This window comes from Anser anser (assembly GCF_964211835.1).
Source record: "Anser anser genome assembly, contig: HAP1_SCAFFOLD_270, whole genome shotgun sequence".
Taxonomy (NCBI): domain Eukaryota; kingdom Metazoa; phylum Chordata; class Aves; order Anseriformes; family Anatidae; genus Anser; species Anser anser.
In genome coordinates this window covers 63,912-82,775 of record NW_028153832.1, presented here as the reverse complement: position 1 = coordinate 82,775, position 18,864 = coordinate 63,912, and the positions used below count along the sequence as shown (strand labels likewise).

At 51.8% G+C, this 18,864-nt stretch overlaps 1 protein-coding gene across 7 annotated transcripts; it reads right to left on the bottom strand.

Annotated features, from left to right (window-relative positions):
- On the bottom strand, positions 1 to 18,818 carry LOC310891378 (uncharacterized protein; the record flags this gene model as incomplete). Of its 7 annotated transcripts, none has more annotated exons than XM_083853645.1 (6): positions 17,678 to 17,819; positions 17,142 to 17,204; positions 16,864 to 16,942; positions 12,983 to 13,057; positions 12,611 to 12,676; positions 1 to 2,773 (listed from the first exon to the last, which is right to left on the bottom strand). In XM_083853645.1, the coding sequence occupies exons 2-6, from the start codon at positions 17,163 to 17,165 to the stop codon at positions 2,229 to 2,231; spliced, it is 789 nt and encodes a 262-aa protein (XP_083709771.1). In that variant the 5' UTR covers positions 17,166 to 17,204; positions 17,678 to 17,819. The 7 variants fall into 7 exon arrangements, with proteins under 7 accessions (XP_083709771.1, XP_083709773.1, XP_083709775.1 ...); XM_083853647.1 differs by having other exon boundaries at positions 6 to 2,778; positions 17,678 to 18,818; XM_083853646.1 differs by having other exon boundaries at positions 1,559 to 2,773; positions 16,811 to 16,942; positions 17,678 to 18,804.
- Positions 18,819 to 18,864: the final 46 nt, after the last annotated feature.

Sequence of the window (18,864 nt, the reverse complement as noted above, 5' to 3'; positions counted from 1 at the left end):
TGCATTCTTAATGAAGACACGAGGCTCACACATCGATATTTATCTATCAGCGTATGGGATTTGACAGGAAAACAGATGGCAGAGACCTCAGCACATTGTCCTCTCCATCTGGCTGGCGGGATGTTAAATCTGGATGTTAGTCGAGATGTTAGACTAGCTCTCTCATAAAAAGGGCAGGTGATGAAGATACCACCAGCTCCCAGGACAGGCTAATCCTGTCTGAATTTGCTCTACCATTAACAGTTTTTTTTCAATGCCTAGCCTCCTGTGTAACAGTTTAAGCCCACCACTTCACGACCTGATCTTGATGGATCTAGAGAGGAGAGTAAATGTTTCCTCTGTTACGTATTTCACAACTGTTTGGATGACTGCCGTCTCGCTGGAGCTTTTGGAACGGGTAAGCACAACATCTCACATAATGGGAAACATTCACGTAGCAGCCTTTAAGAGAGCTTCAGTCTTAACCACAGCCAAACAGACCAAGAAATCCTCTTGGGCATCCACTTCCTGGCAGCATGAGGTCAGTTTGGGATGTCCACGTGCAGACCTCAGAGCCCTCGGTGCTCAAAGGGTTCATCTTGTCTCACGGCTGCACCCTGGGACCCCGGATAATGTCCTCAGGGGACAGTGGCACCCACTGCTTGTCATCCTTTTGGGAAGTGACACTTAGGAAGCTGAAGTTTCAGAATCTCAGTTTGCAAATTCTGCACCGAGGAACATCTGCAACCCAGGAAACATCTTCAGAGCTGTTTATAAGAAGGAGCCCATCATCCTCAATCATCCTCTACCATTCTTCCTCTCCAACATGGGCTGACTACGGGATGAGAGCTCCTGGGGCTGAAATCCTACCCTGCCCAAAAGAGAAACAGCAATGCACAGAAGACCTTGCAGTGACCTGCCAGCCCCATCCAGAAGTACAAGAGGCTGCCGGAGGTTAGAGACCAGGGATGCCAATAAAGCCATTATATCACAGCTGGTGGGAGCAGAAAGCTTTCAGCCAAAGCTGAACGTGCCCTGCCAAGCCCCAGATCATGGCTTGCCCCACAGCTGCTCCTGCTCCCACTGGGCATGCGGGGCTCACACTGGAAAAGCAAATGGGAGACTTGGAGCCCCACGGCTGCAAGGGACTGCTGGGTCCACTGGGGAGCAAAGCACAGGAGATGCTTGAGATATTGAATAAAGAAGGCATTCATGTGTAAATTCAAAGGAAAGGGTTGATAGGGATAAGGAAAACCAGGCCTTTCACACAAGGGCAGGCAGAAATGTCCCTCTCAGCTCCCAATGGGTTCAAATCCTCAGCCTCCCCGCCCTTCTCTTTCTCCGTGTCCTCAGATAATGTTTAATTTAATGCAAGCTTCCTCACACCTCTGCCCCCCTTCGCTTTCTCCATGACCCTCCATCCCACAACCTCATCCTTGCTCCCAAATTTCCAGCTTGGTGTTACAGCTGCCCTGGGGCGTTCAGAAGCCACAGAAACATCTCTCCCAAGGTGTTGTGGTTTAACCCGGCTGGCAGCTAAACACCACACAGCCGTTCGCTCACCCTCCCCCCTCCCTCTCTGGGATGGGGGAGAGAAACGGGAAAGTGAAGCCGGTGAGTTGAGATAAAGACAGTTTATTAAGACAGGAATATAATAATAACAATAATAATAATAATAGTGATAATGATAATAGTATTAATAATAATAATGTGTACGAAACAAGTGATGCACAATGGGATTGCTCACCACCCGCTGACCGATGCCCAGCCTATCCCCGAGCAGCCGGCCCCCCACCCCGGCCAGCCACCCCTATATATTGTTTAGCATGACGCCAGATGGTATGGAATACCCCTTTGGCCAGTTTGGGTCAGCTGTCCTGGGTCTGTCCCCTCCCAGCTCCTGCTGCACCCCCAGCCTGCTCGCTGGCAGGACAGAGCGAGAAGCCGAAAAGTCCTTGGCCTGGTGTAAACACTGCTCTGCAACAATTAAAACATCAGCATGTTATCAGCGCTCTTCTCATCCTAATCCAAAACATAGCACCCTACCAGCTACTATGAGGAAAAATTAACTCTGTCCTAACTGGAACCAGGACAGATATCCACCCCTTATTCCATACCATTTATGTCATGCTCAGGTTACACTCTTTCCAATACATTCTAATTAATCACCATTTTCATCTATGATATATAGCAATCATGGTAGTGACGACATACAGTATTATATAATAATTAACATACTACAATTCAACTCATGGGCTATTCTCACCCAGTATCAAATCCCCTTGAGGTACACACCGGACCTCCCCATTCTTTTGCATTACCCACCAAGTGCATCCAGGTCCCTGAGCAAAAGCAATTCCACGAATGGGTTTGCCTTTTCCTGAGGCAGGAGTAGCCCAGACTGTTTTACCCAGCATGTTTCTTACGTGCACTACAGGAACTTTATCCCCTTCTACAGTGCGTAACAGGTTTGATTGGGCAGGTCCAGCTCGGTTGGCAGATCCCCTGGTATTGACTAACCAGGTGGCCTTTGCCAAATGTGTATCCCAATTTTTGAATGTCCCAGCACCCATTGCTTTCAGTGTAGTCTTCAACAGTCCATTGTATCGTTCAACTTTTCCAGAGGCTGGTGCATGATAGGGGATGTGATACACCCACTCAATACCATGTTCTTTGGCCCAAGTGTCTATAAGGTTGTTTCGGAAATGAGTCCCGTTGTCTGACTCAATTCTCTCTGGGATGCCATGTCGCCATAGGACTTGCTTTTCAAGGCCCAGGATAGCTGGTGTAAACACTGCTCTGCAACAATTAAAACATCAGCATGTTATCAGCGCTCTTCTCATCCTAATCCAAAACATAGCACCCTACCAGCTACTATGAGGAAAAATTAACTCTGTCCTAACTGGAACCAGGACAACTGCAAAGCCCATCAAGGAGGAACCTCAAAGGTATCAGAAGGGAATCGGTTGGCAGATCGAGCAGCTCGACAAATTGCTCAGAAGGTGTGGAATGTGATGGCTCTGGTACCACTCAAGGTAGGCCCCACTCATCTTAATCTTCCCAAGGAACCAAGATATTCACCAGAGGATGAGAAATTAGCAAATCTCCTAAAGGCCCGAAAGAACTCTGATGGACGGTATGTAACCGCTACGGGCCAGGTAGTAATACCCCCCTTGGTGATGTGAGAAATACTTCAGACAAGACATAATGAGTGTCACTGGGGTGCAGAGGCAATGGTAACATTTTTAAAACGTAGCATTACCTCTACACATATGTTAACAGTGGCAAAATCAGTAACGTCAAAGTGTGAGATTTGTTTGAAAAATAATCCAGTAGCAAGAAAACATGCTGAAATGGGAAGAGTGAGAGTAGGGATAGAACCAGGAGATTACTGGCAAGTTGATTTTGTAGAGTTACCTAGGACTAGGGGATATAGGTATTTGTTAGTAGGGGTTGACACCTTTTCCGGATGGCCAGAAGCCCTTCCCTGTCGCACCAATCAAGCTGAAGAGACAGTAAAATGGTTCTTGCGGGAAATCATTCCGAGGTTTGGGGTACCGTTAGGAATATCCTCGGATAGGGGACCGCACTTTGTTGCATCTGTGGTTAAAGACGTAAGTCGGCTATTAGGAATTTCTTGGCATTTACATACTGCATGGAGACCCCAATCTAGTGGACAGGTAGAAAGGATGAACCAAACTCTAAAGGGACAGATCAGTAAAATCTGCCAGGAAGCCAAAATACAATGGCCACAAGCTTTGCCTATAGCCTTACTGAGAATACGGATAAAGCCAAGGAGTGGAATGGCAGTAAGCCCATACGAGATTATGTGTGGAAAGCCTTACGAATCCCCAGAACCAAATCCTAATATGCACATAACAGGGAACCAGGATGTTTATAATTATGTATTGTCTCTTGGCAAAACTTTAGCTCAACTTCGAAGTGTTTTGGTGTGGAACCGACCGTTGTCACTGGAAAACCCTGTCCACGACATTCAGCCAGGCGACCGAATGTACATCAAAAACTGGAATGAAGAACCCCTGAGAGAACGGTGGGCCGGACCTTATCAAGTATTATTGACTACTTTTACAGCTGTAAAGGTAGATGGGGTGGATGCTTGGATTCATTACACTCGGGTGAAAAAGGTTCCTGAACTGTGGTCAGTGCAAGCAATCGGAGATACAAAACTACAGATGAAGCGCGTATAACCATACAATGTCGGGGTTCTTAACAACGGTAATGACAACAGTAATTGTTTTGTGTAAATACCTTGTAATTGGGCTCCTAGAAATACCAGAAAAATATAAGAAAGAGGAAATATTCAAAGGAGAAAATGTTACTTTGGAATGTGGAATGCACGACGATAAACCAATAACAATTAGCTCTCTACAGCTGGTCTGGGGGAAAATAAATGACTCCGGACAGAGCCAGGAAATAGACATAAACACAACTGGGGACAATACAGGACTGAAGGCTGCATGGAAGGGGAAGGCGTACGTAAGTAATACCCCAGAATTGGGCCTACAACTGAGAGGAGCTACCACCCTAACCCTGTTTAGTGTTACTAATGTCAACGAAGGAAACTACCGGTGCATAGTAACACATGAAAATAGCACAGATTATGGGATAAGAGAAATATTGGTATATCCAAAATTGGATAAAGGGATATTGGTAGCCCACCAAAAAGGATCTAGAAGAAAAAGGGAGGACCAGGTACCATGGACACAAGTGGTACAGATCCCACACGGGCAATCATCAGAGAATTTACTGGTAGGATTGGTTAAAGATTTTGCCATAATGAAAGGAACTGATAGAATTAAAATTCAGTTGGGCATTAGAATCTCTATTTGCACAGGTAGCTACTTATCGAAATAGAGAAACGATTTATAAACTTACAGGACAAGTAAGGCTTTAGAGATTTTAATATCCAACTACAAGCTACAACTAAAATGGTCCTACAAAATCGATTGGCATTAGATACAATGTTATTAAAGGAACATGGAGTATGCGGATTTCTAAAAGATCGTATTGATCATTGCTGCATCCACATTCCAAATGTGACTATTGATGTAGAACATGACATAGAACAACTGGCTCGAGTGGAACAAGATGCAGAACAGGAAGAGAAAGATAGGACAACAAGCTGGTTGGATAAAATTTTTAGCGAATGGAATATTAGTAATGGGGTTAAATCCTTACTGGAGACAGTAATTATATTGGTGATTGTAGGGGTACTAATTTGGTTAACATTTATAACGCTGAAAAGTCTGATTCTAAGGAAGACAACCTGGAACTGGACAGTGATGCAAACCACTGCTCGGCATATGGAACCACATCCCCAATACCCTCCACCGGCCTATAACAACTTTGGATTACAGAGAAAGAATCGGAGGAACCCAGGAGGCGAAATGGAATGAAAACGGAATAGACAGGATCTGTTCCAGATCAAGTGAACCCAACCAGAAGAGCGAATGTAACATAGAGCAGAAGTGGTGGACTTATGAAATGTGACAATCCTAATCTTTGTAATTTTCTTGATTCCTAATTTTTGTTTTAATGGGGTAATGCACCAATTCATCATGAGGAGTAAGGAGGACTCAAAGAATGCTCAGTTTGCAAGACATCTAGATAACTGGGGCCTCTTGGACCCTGGATCAAACCAACCTTGCGGTTTGGACTGCGATCAAGGGCTCAGAGAGGATGCGCAAGAAGAAAAGGTAAAAAGTTCAACTCTGATGAAGACATCTTACTTCATCCCGACGACCACCCGGACGACCACCAGAGAGTGATACGCAAGCACAGAAGGACCGATTAGATAATTAGCATACGAAGCGGGGCTAGGCAGAGCTAGGAAATGAATATGCATAGATGTGTTGTAAAACTTAATGCATATGTAATATTTTAGGAGATAAAAGAGAACTGAGTGAACAAATCGGACGAAATTAGATTTGGGCAGGCATGCCCCTAACTTCCAGCGCCTAATAAAAGCACCTTCATATAAGCACTTTGTGGCTTATGTGTCTTCGTGAATGCTAACAAGATGATCAGGTCCAACCGTTAACCGTGCACCGGTTGACCGTTAACTGAGAGCCTTCTCTCCTTCGGCTTCTGGCCCCAGACAAATCTGAGGGAGGAAGAAGCTGAGGCCTGTACATGGCAAAGGACAGAAGGTGAGGCTTGGCTGTCCCCGAGAAGACAGAGCTTCAGCCCTGTGCCCTCCAACCCTGGGCCCATCCACGGGGAGACAACTCATCCTCACCCCCAGAGGGGACTCCGGAGCTCGACCCGAGCTTTCTGCTCCTCAAAGGAGCCACATGGGAGGAGATGGCCACCCTCAAGTGAGATTTTGCAAATGAGGATCTCTTACCTCTGGTGGTGGCAGCACCTCGGGTCTCCCCTCTGGTTCCAGTTGCTTGTGCCAGCATGTGGCAATCCCAGCCCTGACTCCAAAGAGTTAGGAATTTTTTCTTGTACTCCTTGAGGAGAGCTGAGCCGTAGGAGCGTTGGCATGGGGCGCCCTGGCCAAAATCGGCCATCTGTGCAGGGTCAGGACCTGAGGAGGGCTGGCTGTGGGGAGCCTGGCCTCGGCCCAGGATCAGGAAGGGCCCGCGCTTGTGTGTGGCTGCGGCACTGCCAGTTTGAGCAGGGGGTTCTCGGGTGAGCGCTGTGCAGGTAACACGGAATTTTTCATAAGTACAATGTGGTGGAGGCAAAGGTAGCTACCGCGCATGTAGCAACCTCCATATTAGCCAAAATTCTCTGTTACACTTCCTTGAGGGATCCGAGTTTAGGATCCACAAAGAAAAAAATCTCTCTTGGAGGAAGGCAAATCTTTTTTCTAGAAGCATGCCGAGGTGCGAAGGCAAGGGTAGCTACCAGGCATACACTTCCCTCTAAACTTGGCCAAACTTGTGGTGTCCGTACCCTGAAGGGCTTTGTGGTGCCCTGTGGTGCTTCCTGCGCTGGAGCCCAGCTGGTATCCCAGGGGTGGGAAGTCATTTCACTGACTTTACAAACGAAGCCCTGGTCCTCCAAATTGCACTGGTGCCAAAGTTAACTTTCTACTTTCTGTTCAGGTCCTCTAACAGCGAAGGACAATGCTGAAATAAGAAAATCTTCCCCAACATCCCCTGACATCATAGAGGAGATCATAAAGGAGTTAGAGGAGGCAGCACCTGGTGGGTATATTTCACTCTGTCCGCCATAAGACTTGGGAAGGTGAGGTTCTAAATCCATGTGTAGACACACCATAACCTGCACAGCAGGAAGGGATGGATCAGAGCGGAGACACTCAATTTCACACCTGGCAGGCACTGGTGAGCCTCAGAGAAGGCCGAGAGCCTCTGCTGCCGCTTGTGGGTCACGCCGTGTCCCAGGGGCAGCTGCTAGCCCAGCACTACCATAAGTGGTCCGAGCTGTTCCGTGCAAACATTGGTATCCAGCCAGCAGCAAAGGGCTTCTGCTGAACTTGTGTTCAGCTCCCGCACAGCGCTGCTTGCAGCTGGGCGAGTTCAAGGCAGGAGGCACAGCCCAAGCAGTCCTTGCTGTCTCATTTGCCGGGAGACACATGTCACTGCAGGGGAAAAGCACCCTTGGCGCTTACCTCAGTTTCAGCTGATTTAGCTGTCCAATTCTAGTTGGGTTTCAAATGACTTGGCTGTGCTTCTCCTCTTGTTTGGGGACTGTGGGCTCTTCCCTGATGCCCACGACTGTGCCCACAACATGGTTCAAGAGCTTGCGGCTCAGCCTGATGTGTGTGACTCTTGCCCTTCCCATGGGATGGAGTCAGCATGATGGGATGGACATGCTTCTCAGAAGGGCTGTTCCTGCCTCTGAACTGGATGCAGCTTTTTTCTGTCCTCTTTGAAGGCACGAATTGAGCAACATCTTGCAGTGTGCCAAAAATGCACTATGTGCGATGTGAACAAGAAGATCTCCTGCAATCTCCTGGTCTCGCAGCAGGCCAGATTTTGCTGTCTGTGCTGGTAGACTGCCAGGGGTCGAACACTTAGATTTTTCTTTGTGAATGACATGTTGTTTGGAGTAGTGAGTACCTCCCCCAGAAGCCCAGGCCGTAGCTTCTAAACTTTAGGGATGTCTTTTGAGAAGCACTACCTTTCAAAGATACTGTCCTCGAAAGGAGGAGCGGTTCCTTAGGGTCACACTGTCCTGCTTTCTTTCTAAAGGGCTGGTTAGAGAGACTGTGCCGAAGGAGGTGCTTTGGCGAGGAAGCGGTCGCAAGCTGCCACTCCCTGGCAAAATTACAGGGGCAACACAGGCAACTGCCCCACCAGGTAAAGGCTGTTTCTTGGTCATCCGCTGTCACCAACCAGAACCAGCATGCGTGTGCAGGTTCTTGCCCTGGTACCCGCTCTTGCAGCTCATGTCAGCAGCCAAACCCAAGAGTGTCAGTAGGCAGCAAGTGTTGCAGAGGAAGGCAGGAGTGGCTCCCTGAGGATGGCTGTCTTCCCCGGGCTGTGACAGCATGTGAGAGCAGTGCAGCGGAGGGACGCTCACAAAGCTCTGTGGCTGTGGCTAGAGAGGGGTCACCTCCCAGCGCACCCAGTTCCCAGGGATTTTGGAACCTTGCTCTTGGGGGAACGAGGCCGTCAGAAGCCCATTGAGCAGACGATGGGAAACGGGACCCCTCCTGTGAGCTGAGGCCCAGAGTGATGCCCTGACCCAGTGCAAACAGGGCACTGCCATAGAGCTACTGATGTAGGTGTCGATGTGACAGAAACTTCTCACGGGTCTTTGGTTGCAGAAGTGTCCCCAGGGAGGGCTTTGCCAGACCCTCGGCTGCTTCCGGCGCTGGAGCCCAGCTGGTATCCCAGGGGTGGGAAGTCATTTCACTGACTTCACAAACGAAGCCCTGCTTCTCCAAATTGCACTGGTGCCAAAGTTAACTTCCTACTTTCTCTTCAGGTCCTCTAAGAGTAAAGGATAAAGCTGAAAGAGTAAAACCTTCCCTGAGGTCCTCTCACATCACAGGGAAAATCAGAAAGTACTTCGAGAAGGCAGCACCTGGTGGGTATATTTCACTCTGTCCGCCATAAGACTTGGGAAGCTGAGGTTCTAAATCCATGTGTGGACACACCGTAACCTGCACAGCAGGAAGGGATGGATCAGAGCGGAGACACTCAATTTCACACCTGGCAGGCACTGGTGAGCCTCAGAGAAGGCCGAGAGCCTCTGCTGCCGCTTGTGGGTCACGCCGTGTCCCAGGGGCAGCTGCTAGCCCAGCACTACCATAAGTGGTCCGAGCTGTTCCGTGCAAACATTGGTATCCAGCCAGCAGCAACTGGTGTGTGCTTGCAACTGTGCCCAGAATATGGTTCAAGGAGGAGCAGTTCCTTGTAGTCACACTGTCCTGCTTTCTTTCTAAAGAGCTGGTTAGAGAGACTGTGCCGAAGGAGGTGCTTTGGCGAGGAAGCGGTCGCACGCTGCCGCTCCCTGGCAAAAGAACAGAGCCAGTGAAGTCAACTGCCCCACCAGGTAAAGGCTGTTTCTTGGTCATCCGCTGTCACCAACCAGAACCAGCATGCGTGTGCAGGTTCTTGCCCTGGTACCCGCTCTTGCAGCTCATGTCAGCAGCCAAACCCAAGAGTGTCAGTAGGCAGCAAGTGTTGCAGAGGAAGGCAGGAGTGGCTCCCTGAGGATGGCTGTCTTCCCCGGGCTGTGACAGCATGTGAGAGCAGTGCAGCGGAGAGACGCTCACAAAGCTCTGTGGCTGTGGTTAGAGAGGGGTCACCTCCCAGCGCACCCAGTTCCCAGGGATTTTGGAACTTTGCTCTTGGGGGAACGAGGCCGTCAGAAGCCCATTGAGCAGACGATGGGAAACGGGACCCCTCCTGTGAGCTGAGGCCCAGAGTGATGCCCTGACCCAGTGCAGATGGGGCACTGCCTCACTGGCACTCCTGGGCTCCCGAATTTTGTTCAGTTTTGTCCCTAAGGCTCCGAGTGTGCCTCGAGCAGCGAAGGTGGGCAAGCACCTAAGACCTTTTAGAACTCCAAAGAGCTGGGGGAGCAAACCTGAGACACTGGGCCCTCAGCATTATGGCAGGGAAAACAAAGGATGGAGGGAAAACAAAGCTGAGAGGCAAAAGGGAGGCTCCAGAGTGCCTTGAGTTGCAGTGCCTTTGGCAGATTCCCCAGCTTCTGCTGAACCTCAGGAAGCATTGCGGCCTGAGGATTTTCACTTGCTCAAAGATGCTAACCAAATGAAACAGAACACTTCCTGGCAATGTCAGACCTCCGGTGAGATTACCAGTAGTGCGCAGGACACAGCAATGTCCACAATTGTTCTTGCAGGCGTGGATGGGGAGAACAATGCAAACACTGCAAAGCCCCAAAAATTCCGAAGTTACTGCATAGGAGGCCGTTACTGCATAGGAGGCGCTGTGGCATTCTTGGTTGCCTTCCTGCTTCTGATAGCTGTGTACTTCATGCTGTGTGCTTGTCAGGCGTTGGTGGCAGAAAAACCAGTGAGTTGTTGTTCCCCCGCTCCCTCTCCTCCTCTCCCCCTCCCAAATTCGTTACCGTATCTTTGTTAACATTATTATGTGGCTGCTGCCAGCCAGGAAGCAGTTGTCGTTAGCGTATTGTGAAGTGAGCAGTTAGTTTTTGACCAGACTCTTCTGAAATTTCTGCTGTCCAGTGCTTTAGGTGGCCTCTAATTCCTGGGCATTCTGTTCTGGAGCCCATTTTTCTGTTGCTGGTCTTAGCGAAGCTTGGCCCTTCCGCAGCAAGAGCAGAGCCAGGGACAGCCGTAGGCAAAGCGAGGTCAGGAAGAGAAATGCAGGAGCTGAGAGAGGGTGCCATCAGAGAGAGAAGCGCAGCAGTGCCAGTTCCCCCCCAGCACAAGGCACCCTGTTCTGGGATGCCCTGAATTGCAGGTGTCCGCCTCAGCCAAGGTGTGCCAGCTACTGGGAGCATGGGGATGAGCCCTGCCAGCTGCGGGCATTGCCTTGGAGAGGGGCAGTCGGTGTGTCACAGCCGCACCTGAGCGCTGCCAGCGTGCGTGTCCTCAGCACACACAGAGCTTGTGTGTTTAATTACACATCCCAAAGAGCGGATGGGCAGCACCTCCCCGAACAGGGAGCCGAGGCCGTCACCTTGTTGGGCCAGGGCCAGGGCCGGGCAGGGAGCTGAGTACTGGTCCTTGCAAGGCGCTCTGAAAAAGGGCAGCCGGTGGCTGTTGGGACCCGGTCGTGCTGAGCCCGGCTGTGGACCCCTGTCTCTGCGGGGGCCAGGTCTTCTTGCTGGGACAGCACGTGCAGAGCAGGCAGGTCAGGATGGCTGGCGAGGCGCTGGGGAGGAGACAAGCTGGGGCAGGATGTGGAGGGGAGCAGAGTCCCAGCCGAGGGCACAGGGCACCCTGTTTTCTGCACAGAGCACTGTGTGCCCACAGCTCACGCACAGCCGGGTGCCTGCACCCTGCTGCCTCGCACCCGCCTGGCACCGCAGCCGCAGCACGGCCTCAGCAAGTTCCTGTCTCCGCAGGCGCCTCGCCGCAGCCCAGGCAGCCCAGACTGACACCCGCAGCCACTCCGTGAGCCCGTACAGGCGGCCTGACCACCGTGGTACGCCTGAGAGCCAGGCCCGACGCCAGCGGCCACCATCAGTGCCTGGAAGAGCGGCCCGCCTGCCACCAGCCCGGCCTCCACGGCCCCCACGCCCGGCAGCGGATCAGTGGAAGGTGCACGACCGGCCCAGCAGCCCCCAGTCCTCGTGGGCACAGACACCGCCCCCACGGCCCCCCCACCCTCCTCCAAGGGCTGGGGCAGGCCCCCCCGGGATGCAGCCTGGGGCAATTACTGACCCCCGGGCTGCAGCTTAAATAAATATTGTGTAATACAGCACAGCAGTCCGGGTCTTATGTATAGCAATACCCAGGAACTGCCTGGCTACCTTCCCTTCCCTTCGCTGATCTTGTTTTGCAAAACTTCTGGGCTAGCTCCAAATACAGAACTGCTTGTCAATACCAGCTGAACACCCCTCCACGTTAAGACCCTCCCAATTTTGGCCCTACTTTGGAGGTAGCTGCATGCCTGCTAGCTACCATTGCCTCCTCCAGGGAAGCTTCTGCAAATGTTTGGCATTCTGCCTGAGAAACATTTAGCTCTGGGTATCAGCTGCAAGTTTGTGGTCCACATCAGGCTGAGGTGTCGAGTAGCCAGAGCCTACGAGAACTGCTGCAATCAAGCACAGAAGAGAAACATTCCCCGTGCATGGTGTGATCTACCTCTTCCTTAGTGACCTGCAGCGACTGGAGGGGGCTCAGGCAAGGATGTGGGACCCAGACACGAGCCAGGATTTCCAAAGCCGCAAAGGGGCCTGCTGAGCTGGAGGCTCCCTCTTGGCCTCTTCCCAAATCCTCTCTCCAGGCTGTGCGCAACACCCCGCAGGGACCACGCCGCCAAAGATGTGGCCCCTCAGGTGTTTCTTACGGGAAGATCTCTGCTGGACACAAAGGAAGACCCCACTGCAGGGGGAGCGTGCAGACCCCGGGAAAAATGATCATCCATGTTTGTCATGGAGAAGCCCCCTGGCCAGTGAGCAGCTGAACCCTTGCTGAGCTAGCTCAACAAACCCTTAACAAACAGCAAGGAAATGAACACGGACAACTTACCACCTGTGGGACCCATACTGGCAGGCTCAGGAGCAGGATTCCATGGAGGCACTTGACCAGTACTGCCTGTGGGCACAAGTGGGATCAGACACAGGTAAGGGGAGCTTCCATTGCCTCTTGGGGCCTGCCTCTTCCTCAGTGACCGGGAGGCACTGGCTGGGGCTCAGGTAATGACATGGCCCAAGCAGGAAGAAAAGCCTGGGTTCTTCCCTCTCTGTGGAGAGGGGCAGGGGTGGCATCTCTCCAAGTGAAGAAATATTCAGGGCTCATTTGTGCAAGCCCCCTCAAGGCACAAACGCACTTGGAAGACCCTGAATAAACTATTACAGCCCATTAGCCATCTTCCTTCAAGGAAGCACACTCGCAACGTACCTCGGGGATCCTCCTGAGGCTCCAAACCATGATCCAGCTGAGAAGCTGGATATCGAGAGCCAACATCGTCATCATCTAAAATCAAGCAGAGATGAGAGACGTTGCCATGGCATGCTGTGCTCTCCCTCTTCCCCAGCACCCTGCAGTGACTGAGGGGGCTGAGGCAATGTCACGGGACAAAGATGCAGGTGGAAATTTCCCAAGAGGGGCCAGCGGCCTCAGCCCCACAGGGGCTCAGACCCGGGCTTCTCGGCCCCAGCGCCGCTCCCGGCCCCCCCGGCAGGAAACAACCCCGCAGCAGCCACGGCCCCACCGTGCCACCCTGCGGGGCTTCTGCCTCCTGCCTGCCCCCTGCCCGCGGTGCCCGCCCGGCCCTGCTGCCATCCCGTCCCCGTCCCCTCCATCCATACGCGTGCCGCGCAGCACCATGCCGCCCAGGGTTTGGTGTTGGCCCCGGCCCTGCCCACCCACCTGCTCCCGGTGGTCGCCATGGCGCAGCCTGGGCACCCCGGGCACACAGGGCCACCAGCAGGAGGAAGAGGACGCAGGCAGGGGCCGTGGCTCCCCACACTCGCACCATGCTTCCACCACCGCCGCTGCAGCTGGTGCTGCTGTCAGGACCGGTGCGGAGCAATGCCTGTCAGTCCCAGCAGTCCCCAGATGAGCATCTGCCTTGCCACCCTTTAATGTTGGTGTTGGGTTTTGTTTTTGTTTTGAAACATATGATGCAGGTTATGGTAAACCTTCAGGTAAACCACAGATCAATAGGGAAGAAGTCCCACACGAGGGAAGGCCGTGCTTTTCTTCCAGGCAATGGCGCATGCTTTCATGCTGCATTCGACAAAGAAGCTCTCTCCATTTTGCGCAGTGGCAACAGGCACGACTGCAACACACGCACGTGTAGGCAGCACCTGCAGGTCCCAAACCCTTAACCAATTTTTAGATAGCACCAATTTTTTATGTAGTGGCTTTCCCTTCATCCATAACCCCTTTTTTCCTTTCTTTATATCGGGTGGCTCTCCTCCATTGCTCTCTCGGTCATTTTCCTCCCCAGTGTCTGAGCAGGCACTGGGAATCGTTTCCAGAGGAAGGGTACTGCTGAAGCTACAACATTTACTCTCGGGAAAAAGAGAGTATGTAAAAGAATACATACTTCCTTTCTTTTTTCCTTTTTTTTTTTTTAAAAAAAACATCTCTGAAATCAACGCTGCGGCCTGGCAGCAAATAACTATGGGAGTAATGATGATTCCTCATCCTCACTGTAACGTTGTAGTTAATCTCATAAAGAAGCAATTTCCCCAGGCAGTGGCCATTTGAGATGGGAAGGGGCAGTAAGAGGAAGTTTTCCTTAGACTAGCTCTTCCCCCAGAACACCTCGCCATCCAGCAACAAATTCAGTTCACCTGCTCCGCCTGATCAGTCAAACACGCGTCCGACTCCAGCAGTGGTTCTGACGTGGTTCGAGAATCACCTATCCACAGAATATCTCGGGTTTGTACACTCAAATAACGCAGTCTTTTCCAAATAAGGCCCAGAGCTCACACTCCGAGTGCAGCCTAACAGCACCAGAGGGCCGGTAGGCTAAACATTCCCATCCTGGCAACAGTACCGACCCGGGCAACAGTAAGCATCCCTTCTGCACTTTCCTCGTGAACATCAGCATAAGGAAACAGAGACCTCCTCGATCCAAGGTTTAAGAAACAAACACAACGGTCACCCAAGCAGGTTGTTTCCAGCAAACTAACGGAGAAATTAAGGTGACAACCGGGTGCATCCAGAGTTAGTCAGATCCTGAGGGCAGCTCCTTTGGGAAACGGAGGAGCAGCGCGCCAGATGACGGCTACCTTACAGCACACCCCTCAGAGGCACTGCTACGAAAGGAAGGCAGAAGGTTGGAACTCAATAACTCGCAAGGCGCCCGTTAAGGGGGAAGCTTTAATTTCCTCAGCAGAACCTCCTCCCTGAAGGCCGCCCAGGGACTCTTTGCTTCCCTCGGGAGACGGCAGGGACGGGGCAGGGCGGTGGGACGGACGGCCCAAAAGGCCTGAGGAAGGGCTGAGGAGCGGGAGGGAAGGGCAGGGCGAGGGCAAGGGCAAGGGCGGCCCTGGGCCTGACAGGGCACCTTGGGCCTAAGCCCGGGCAGCAGCTCCCCGTCTCACAGGGCCCGGGGGGGGCTGCCTGTAACAGGAGATGCGGGCAGGTAAATTTTACAAGCACTGCATCACAAATACCCTGCAACACCTGAACTACTCACTGGGACAGCCTCCTTCCTCGCCTCCTGAAAGCTCCAGCTGGCAAACCAAGGACAAAATGAAAGGCGGATGTGGAGGACCTCGTAAGATACTATTTTGTTCCCTGTGTGCCCACTGCTGGTGACACGTAATGCCTCCTGTTCCCAAACCACATCGGCACGTTACATCTTTACTACATGCTGAAAGGAACTCAGCAACTTGAACACAACTTAGAATTCCCCATCCCGGCAGCAGGCTGTACAGCTGAAGCTGCTTTAGCCAATAAAGTGTGTCATGCTGCCCCTCAAAGGTTTCTTCCTGGGAACGTCTGCTGTGACACTCCTGACGTATTACTTCTCGGAATGGCAGAACTGCGCTGGGTAGGCCCCACAGCAAGACTCGTATTTCTGTCCTTCCCTTTCAGGAAAGGATCTCCCACCTTGAATTTACTAATTTTCATGATGGTGATACACAAATTGAAGTTTTGAAAAACTGAATGTTGATTAACAGATTTCTAGCACAGCCTGTGCATCAAAATTCATTTCTCTCCATTCAGGTAATCTTAGTTTCTGAGTTACAGTTACAGTCAATTTTTTTTTTTTTTTGTGCTCAGAAAAACGAGGGGACTGGTTGTCCCAAGTCAGCCAGGGAACTGATCTTTGGTCGATGCACCAAGCAACTCAGCTCTCTTGGGGAAACTTAAATAGAACAGACAGATCTCCAGACGGATAAAAAAAATAAATCAAGTGATAAAAACCCAACCGACACATCTGATACCCCAGCTTATTGAACAGCACAAGGGTTTAATCTACAGGCTCTGTCCAAAGCAGCAAGAAGTGACAGATTTAATCCAAACCAGTTGCCCGCTCTCACTCTCTGATCTGGAGACGTTATTGGACAGGCATGCGTAGCAGTAACACTTGTAAACGCTGGGTTACTGCACCACAGCCCCAAATCCCTCACGGGCCCACTAAGATACTTTTACTGATTGATCCACAATAAACACTCCCAAAAAGATTCTCAACAAGTTAAACCCCGTTTAGAAAGAATCTGAGGAACCTGTCACTGCAGCAACAAAGGGCTGCAATTGTATGCAAAATCTCCAACACCCTCCTTAGCACCCTGCTAGCTCAAGGACCGTGTGGGGCTTCCGTGCCCTGAACGAGTCCACCCTGGCCGCATAATGCAGATGTAATGTTCGAGAAAGCACATACCGTTAGCGAAACTTATCAGATCCACAGCAAAAAGAAAAGGAAGTCCACAAAGGAAGGACTTTTGACCTCAGCATGCAACCCCAGTTACAAATAACTTCCTATCTACCAGCGGGCCGCGTTCCCCTGGCACTCAGTCACTCCGCAGCACGGCAGCCACCTTTGTTCTAAGGATGGCAAATTCTAGTTAGAAACGCTCTGTAGAAGAGTGATGTTGTCCCCTTTTAACATGAGCCGGCCTGCAGCACAGAGAAGGGAAAGAGGGGATTAGAGAGAGCCCAGAACCTGAGAATAATCTCGCGTTTTCAGAAAGTATTTCCTGTGGTTGAGCAGGGTTTTGCCCATCACGGTTGGTACCTCTCAGTGCTGCTACCTAGAAGGCTCACCCAGGCAGGTTTCAGACCGCGCGTCGCTCGGGTTGCACAGACGCACGACACACCCAGCTGTTTCCTTGATTTTGTCTTGGAGTGAATCTCCTCTGCGTCGTCCAGCACCAAATTCATGTACTCGTCAAAGCCCTAGAAATCAGCAACAGTGGCAATTAGTTCAGCAACAACACAAACCATCGTCAGCTTTGCTGACCCAGGCTGGACAATGAAGACTAATTGTTAGCGATTTTTTTTTCCCTTGTGCTAGCTTCTCTTGACAAGAAAAAATAGGATTGTGAATGAGGGAAAACAAACTAACGACGTAACGCGGGGTCGTGCTGATACTCACGATGATGCAGCCTTCTATCCACATGTTCACTTGCTCGGAAAGCCACACCTGGATCCTCGACCTCTGCAGAATGAAGGAGGAGAGTAAATAGGCACACAAACACCGCGAGTAGTTCTGTTCTCTCTCATGTGTTCAGAAATACCCGCTAACCATAGCCGCTAGAGCTCCCAAACACTCCAAGGAGCAACTCTCAGGGGCACTTTCAATTAACAGTCTGACATTTTAGAGTGTTATAGGACCGGGTGAATACTACACGTTTGCTGAAGAACACGTTTCCAGTCACAAGGGAACACTCCTGCACGCCCGGCTGCACGATCCCACTCCCGTTAACACGAGGGGGCAACGCCGCGCTGCGCAGCAGCTCCTTGTACCCACCAGCACGCCGCACAGCTCTCCATTCCCCACAAACCTGCCCCGAGCAACCGGTGAGAGCCGAAAACTCAGCGAGGGGGATCCCCGGACCCTCCCCGCTCCCCCCACCCCTCCCCCAAATCCCCATCCCCATCCCCTCCCCGTCCTCTCCCTGCGCTACTCACGCTCTGCAGGTAGCAGAAGATGAGGTTCTGCGGCGCTGCGTGAAGGGCTCAGCACGGGGACAAGAGCTCCAGGCCCGGAACAAGGCCTCAAGGCCCGGGCCGAGACCCCTGAGGCCCGGGCCGCCCCCCACCCGCTCCCCCGTCGCCCCCCGGCCGCAGGAAGGCTACGATGGGCTGCACCATCACCGTCTGCACCTTCTGGCCCTGCCCGCGCTACGCCGCGGCTACCGCCGCCTCGCTGCTCCCGCCGCCCCTGCTCTGCCGCCGCCGGAAGCCGCTGAGGCCGGGCGGGAGCGCGCAAGGGACGCTGGGATTCTGGCGGACCGCGGGGGGCCGCTCTAGCAGGCCGGGAGGACCGCGTCTCTATGGTCGCAGGCAGGTGGTCTCCCAGACACCATAAAGACACATGTAGCCAGTGTCCAAGACCACATACAAACCGTCTGTGCTACGAATGCTGCCCTGGATGCCACACAGCTGGCGGATCTTGTTGGCCAGAGCTTTGTGGCTACCTCCACATACAGATTTAGTTTGGGATCCTCTCCTCAGATCGCTTCAGGGTAGGTACCTGACAGCTTTGGCCAATGTTCTCGGGTACGTAACCTGAAGGGGTCTGCGGACCGAATCCACAAGCCCCTCTCTCTCTGGAAGAGGCCCAAAAATTTCACCAAGTATGCCTGGGAGGAGGAATGGGTAGCTACTGGGCATGCACGTCCTTCCCAATTTGGCCAGACTTCAGGTAGATACCCCATCTGGGTATGGTCTTTCCAGAACTTCCGCGTGTAACACAGAATTTTTCATAAGTACAATGTGGTGGAGGCAAAGGTAGCTACCGCGCATGTAGCAACCTCCAAATTAGCCAAAATTCTCTGTTACACTTCCTAGAGGGATCCGAGTTTAGGATCCACAAAGAACAAAATCTCTCTTGGAGGAAGGCAAATCTTTTTTTCTAGAAGCATGCCGAGGTGCGAAGGCAAGGGTAGCTACCAGGCATACACTTCCCTCTAAACTTGTCCAAACTTGTGGTGTCCGTACCCTGAAGGGCTTTGCAGCTGATACCCAGAGCTAAATGTTTCTCAGGCAGAATGCCAAACATTTGCAGAAGCTTCCCTGGAGGAGGCAATGGTAGCTAGCAGGCATGCAGCTACCTCCAAAGTAGGGCCAAAATTGGGAGGGTCTTAACGTGGAGG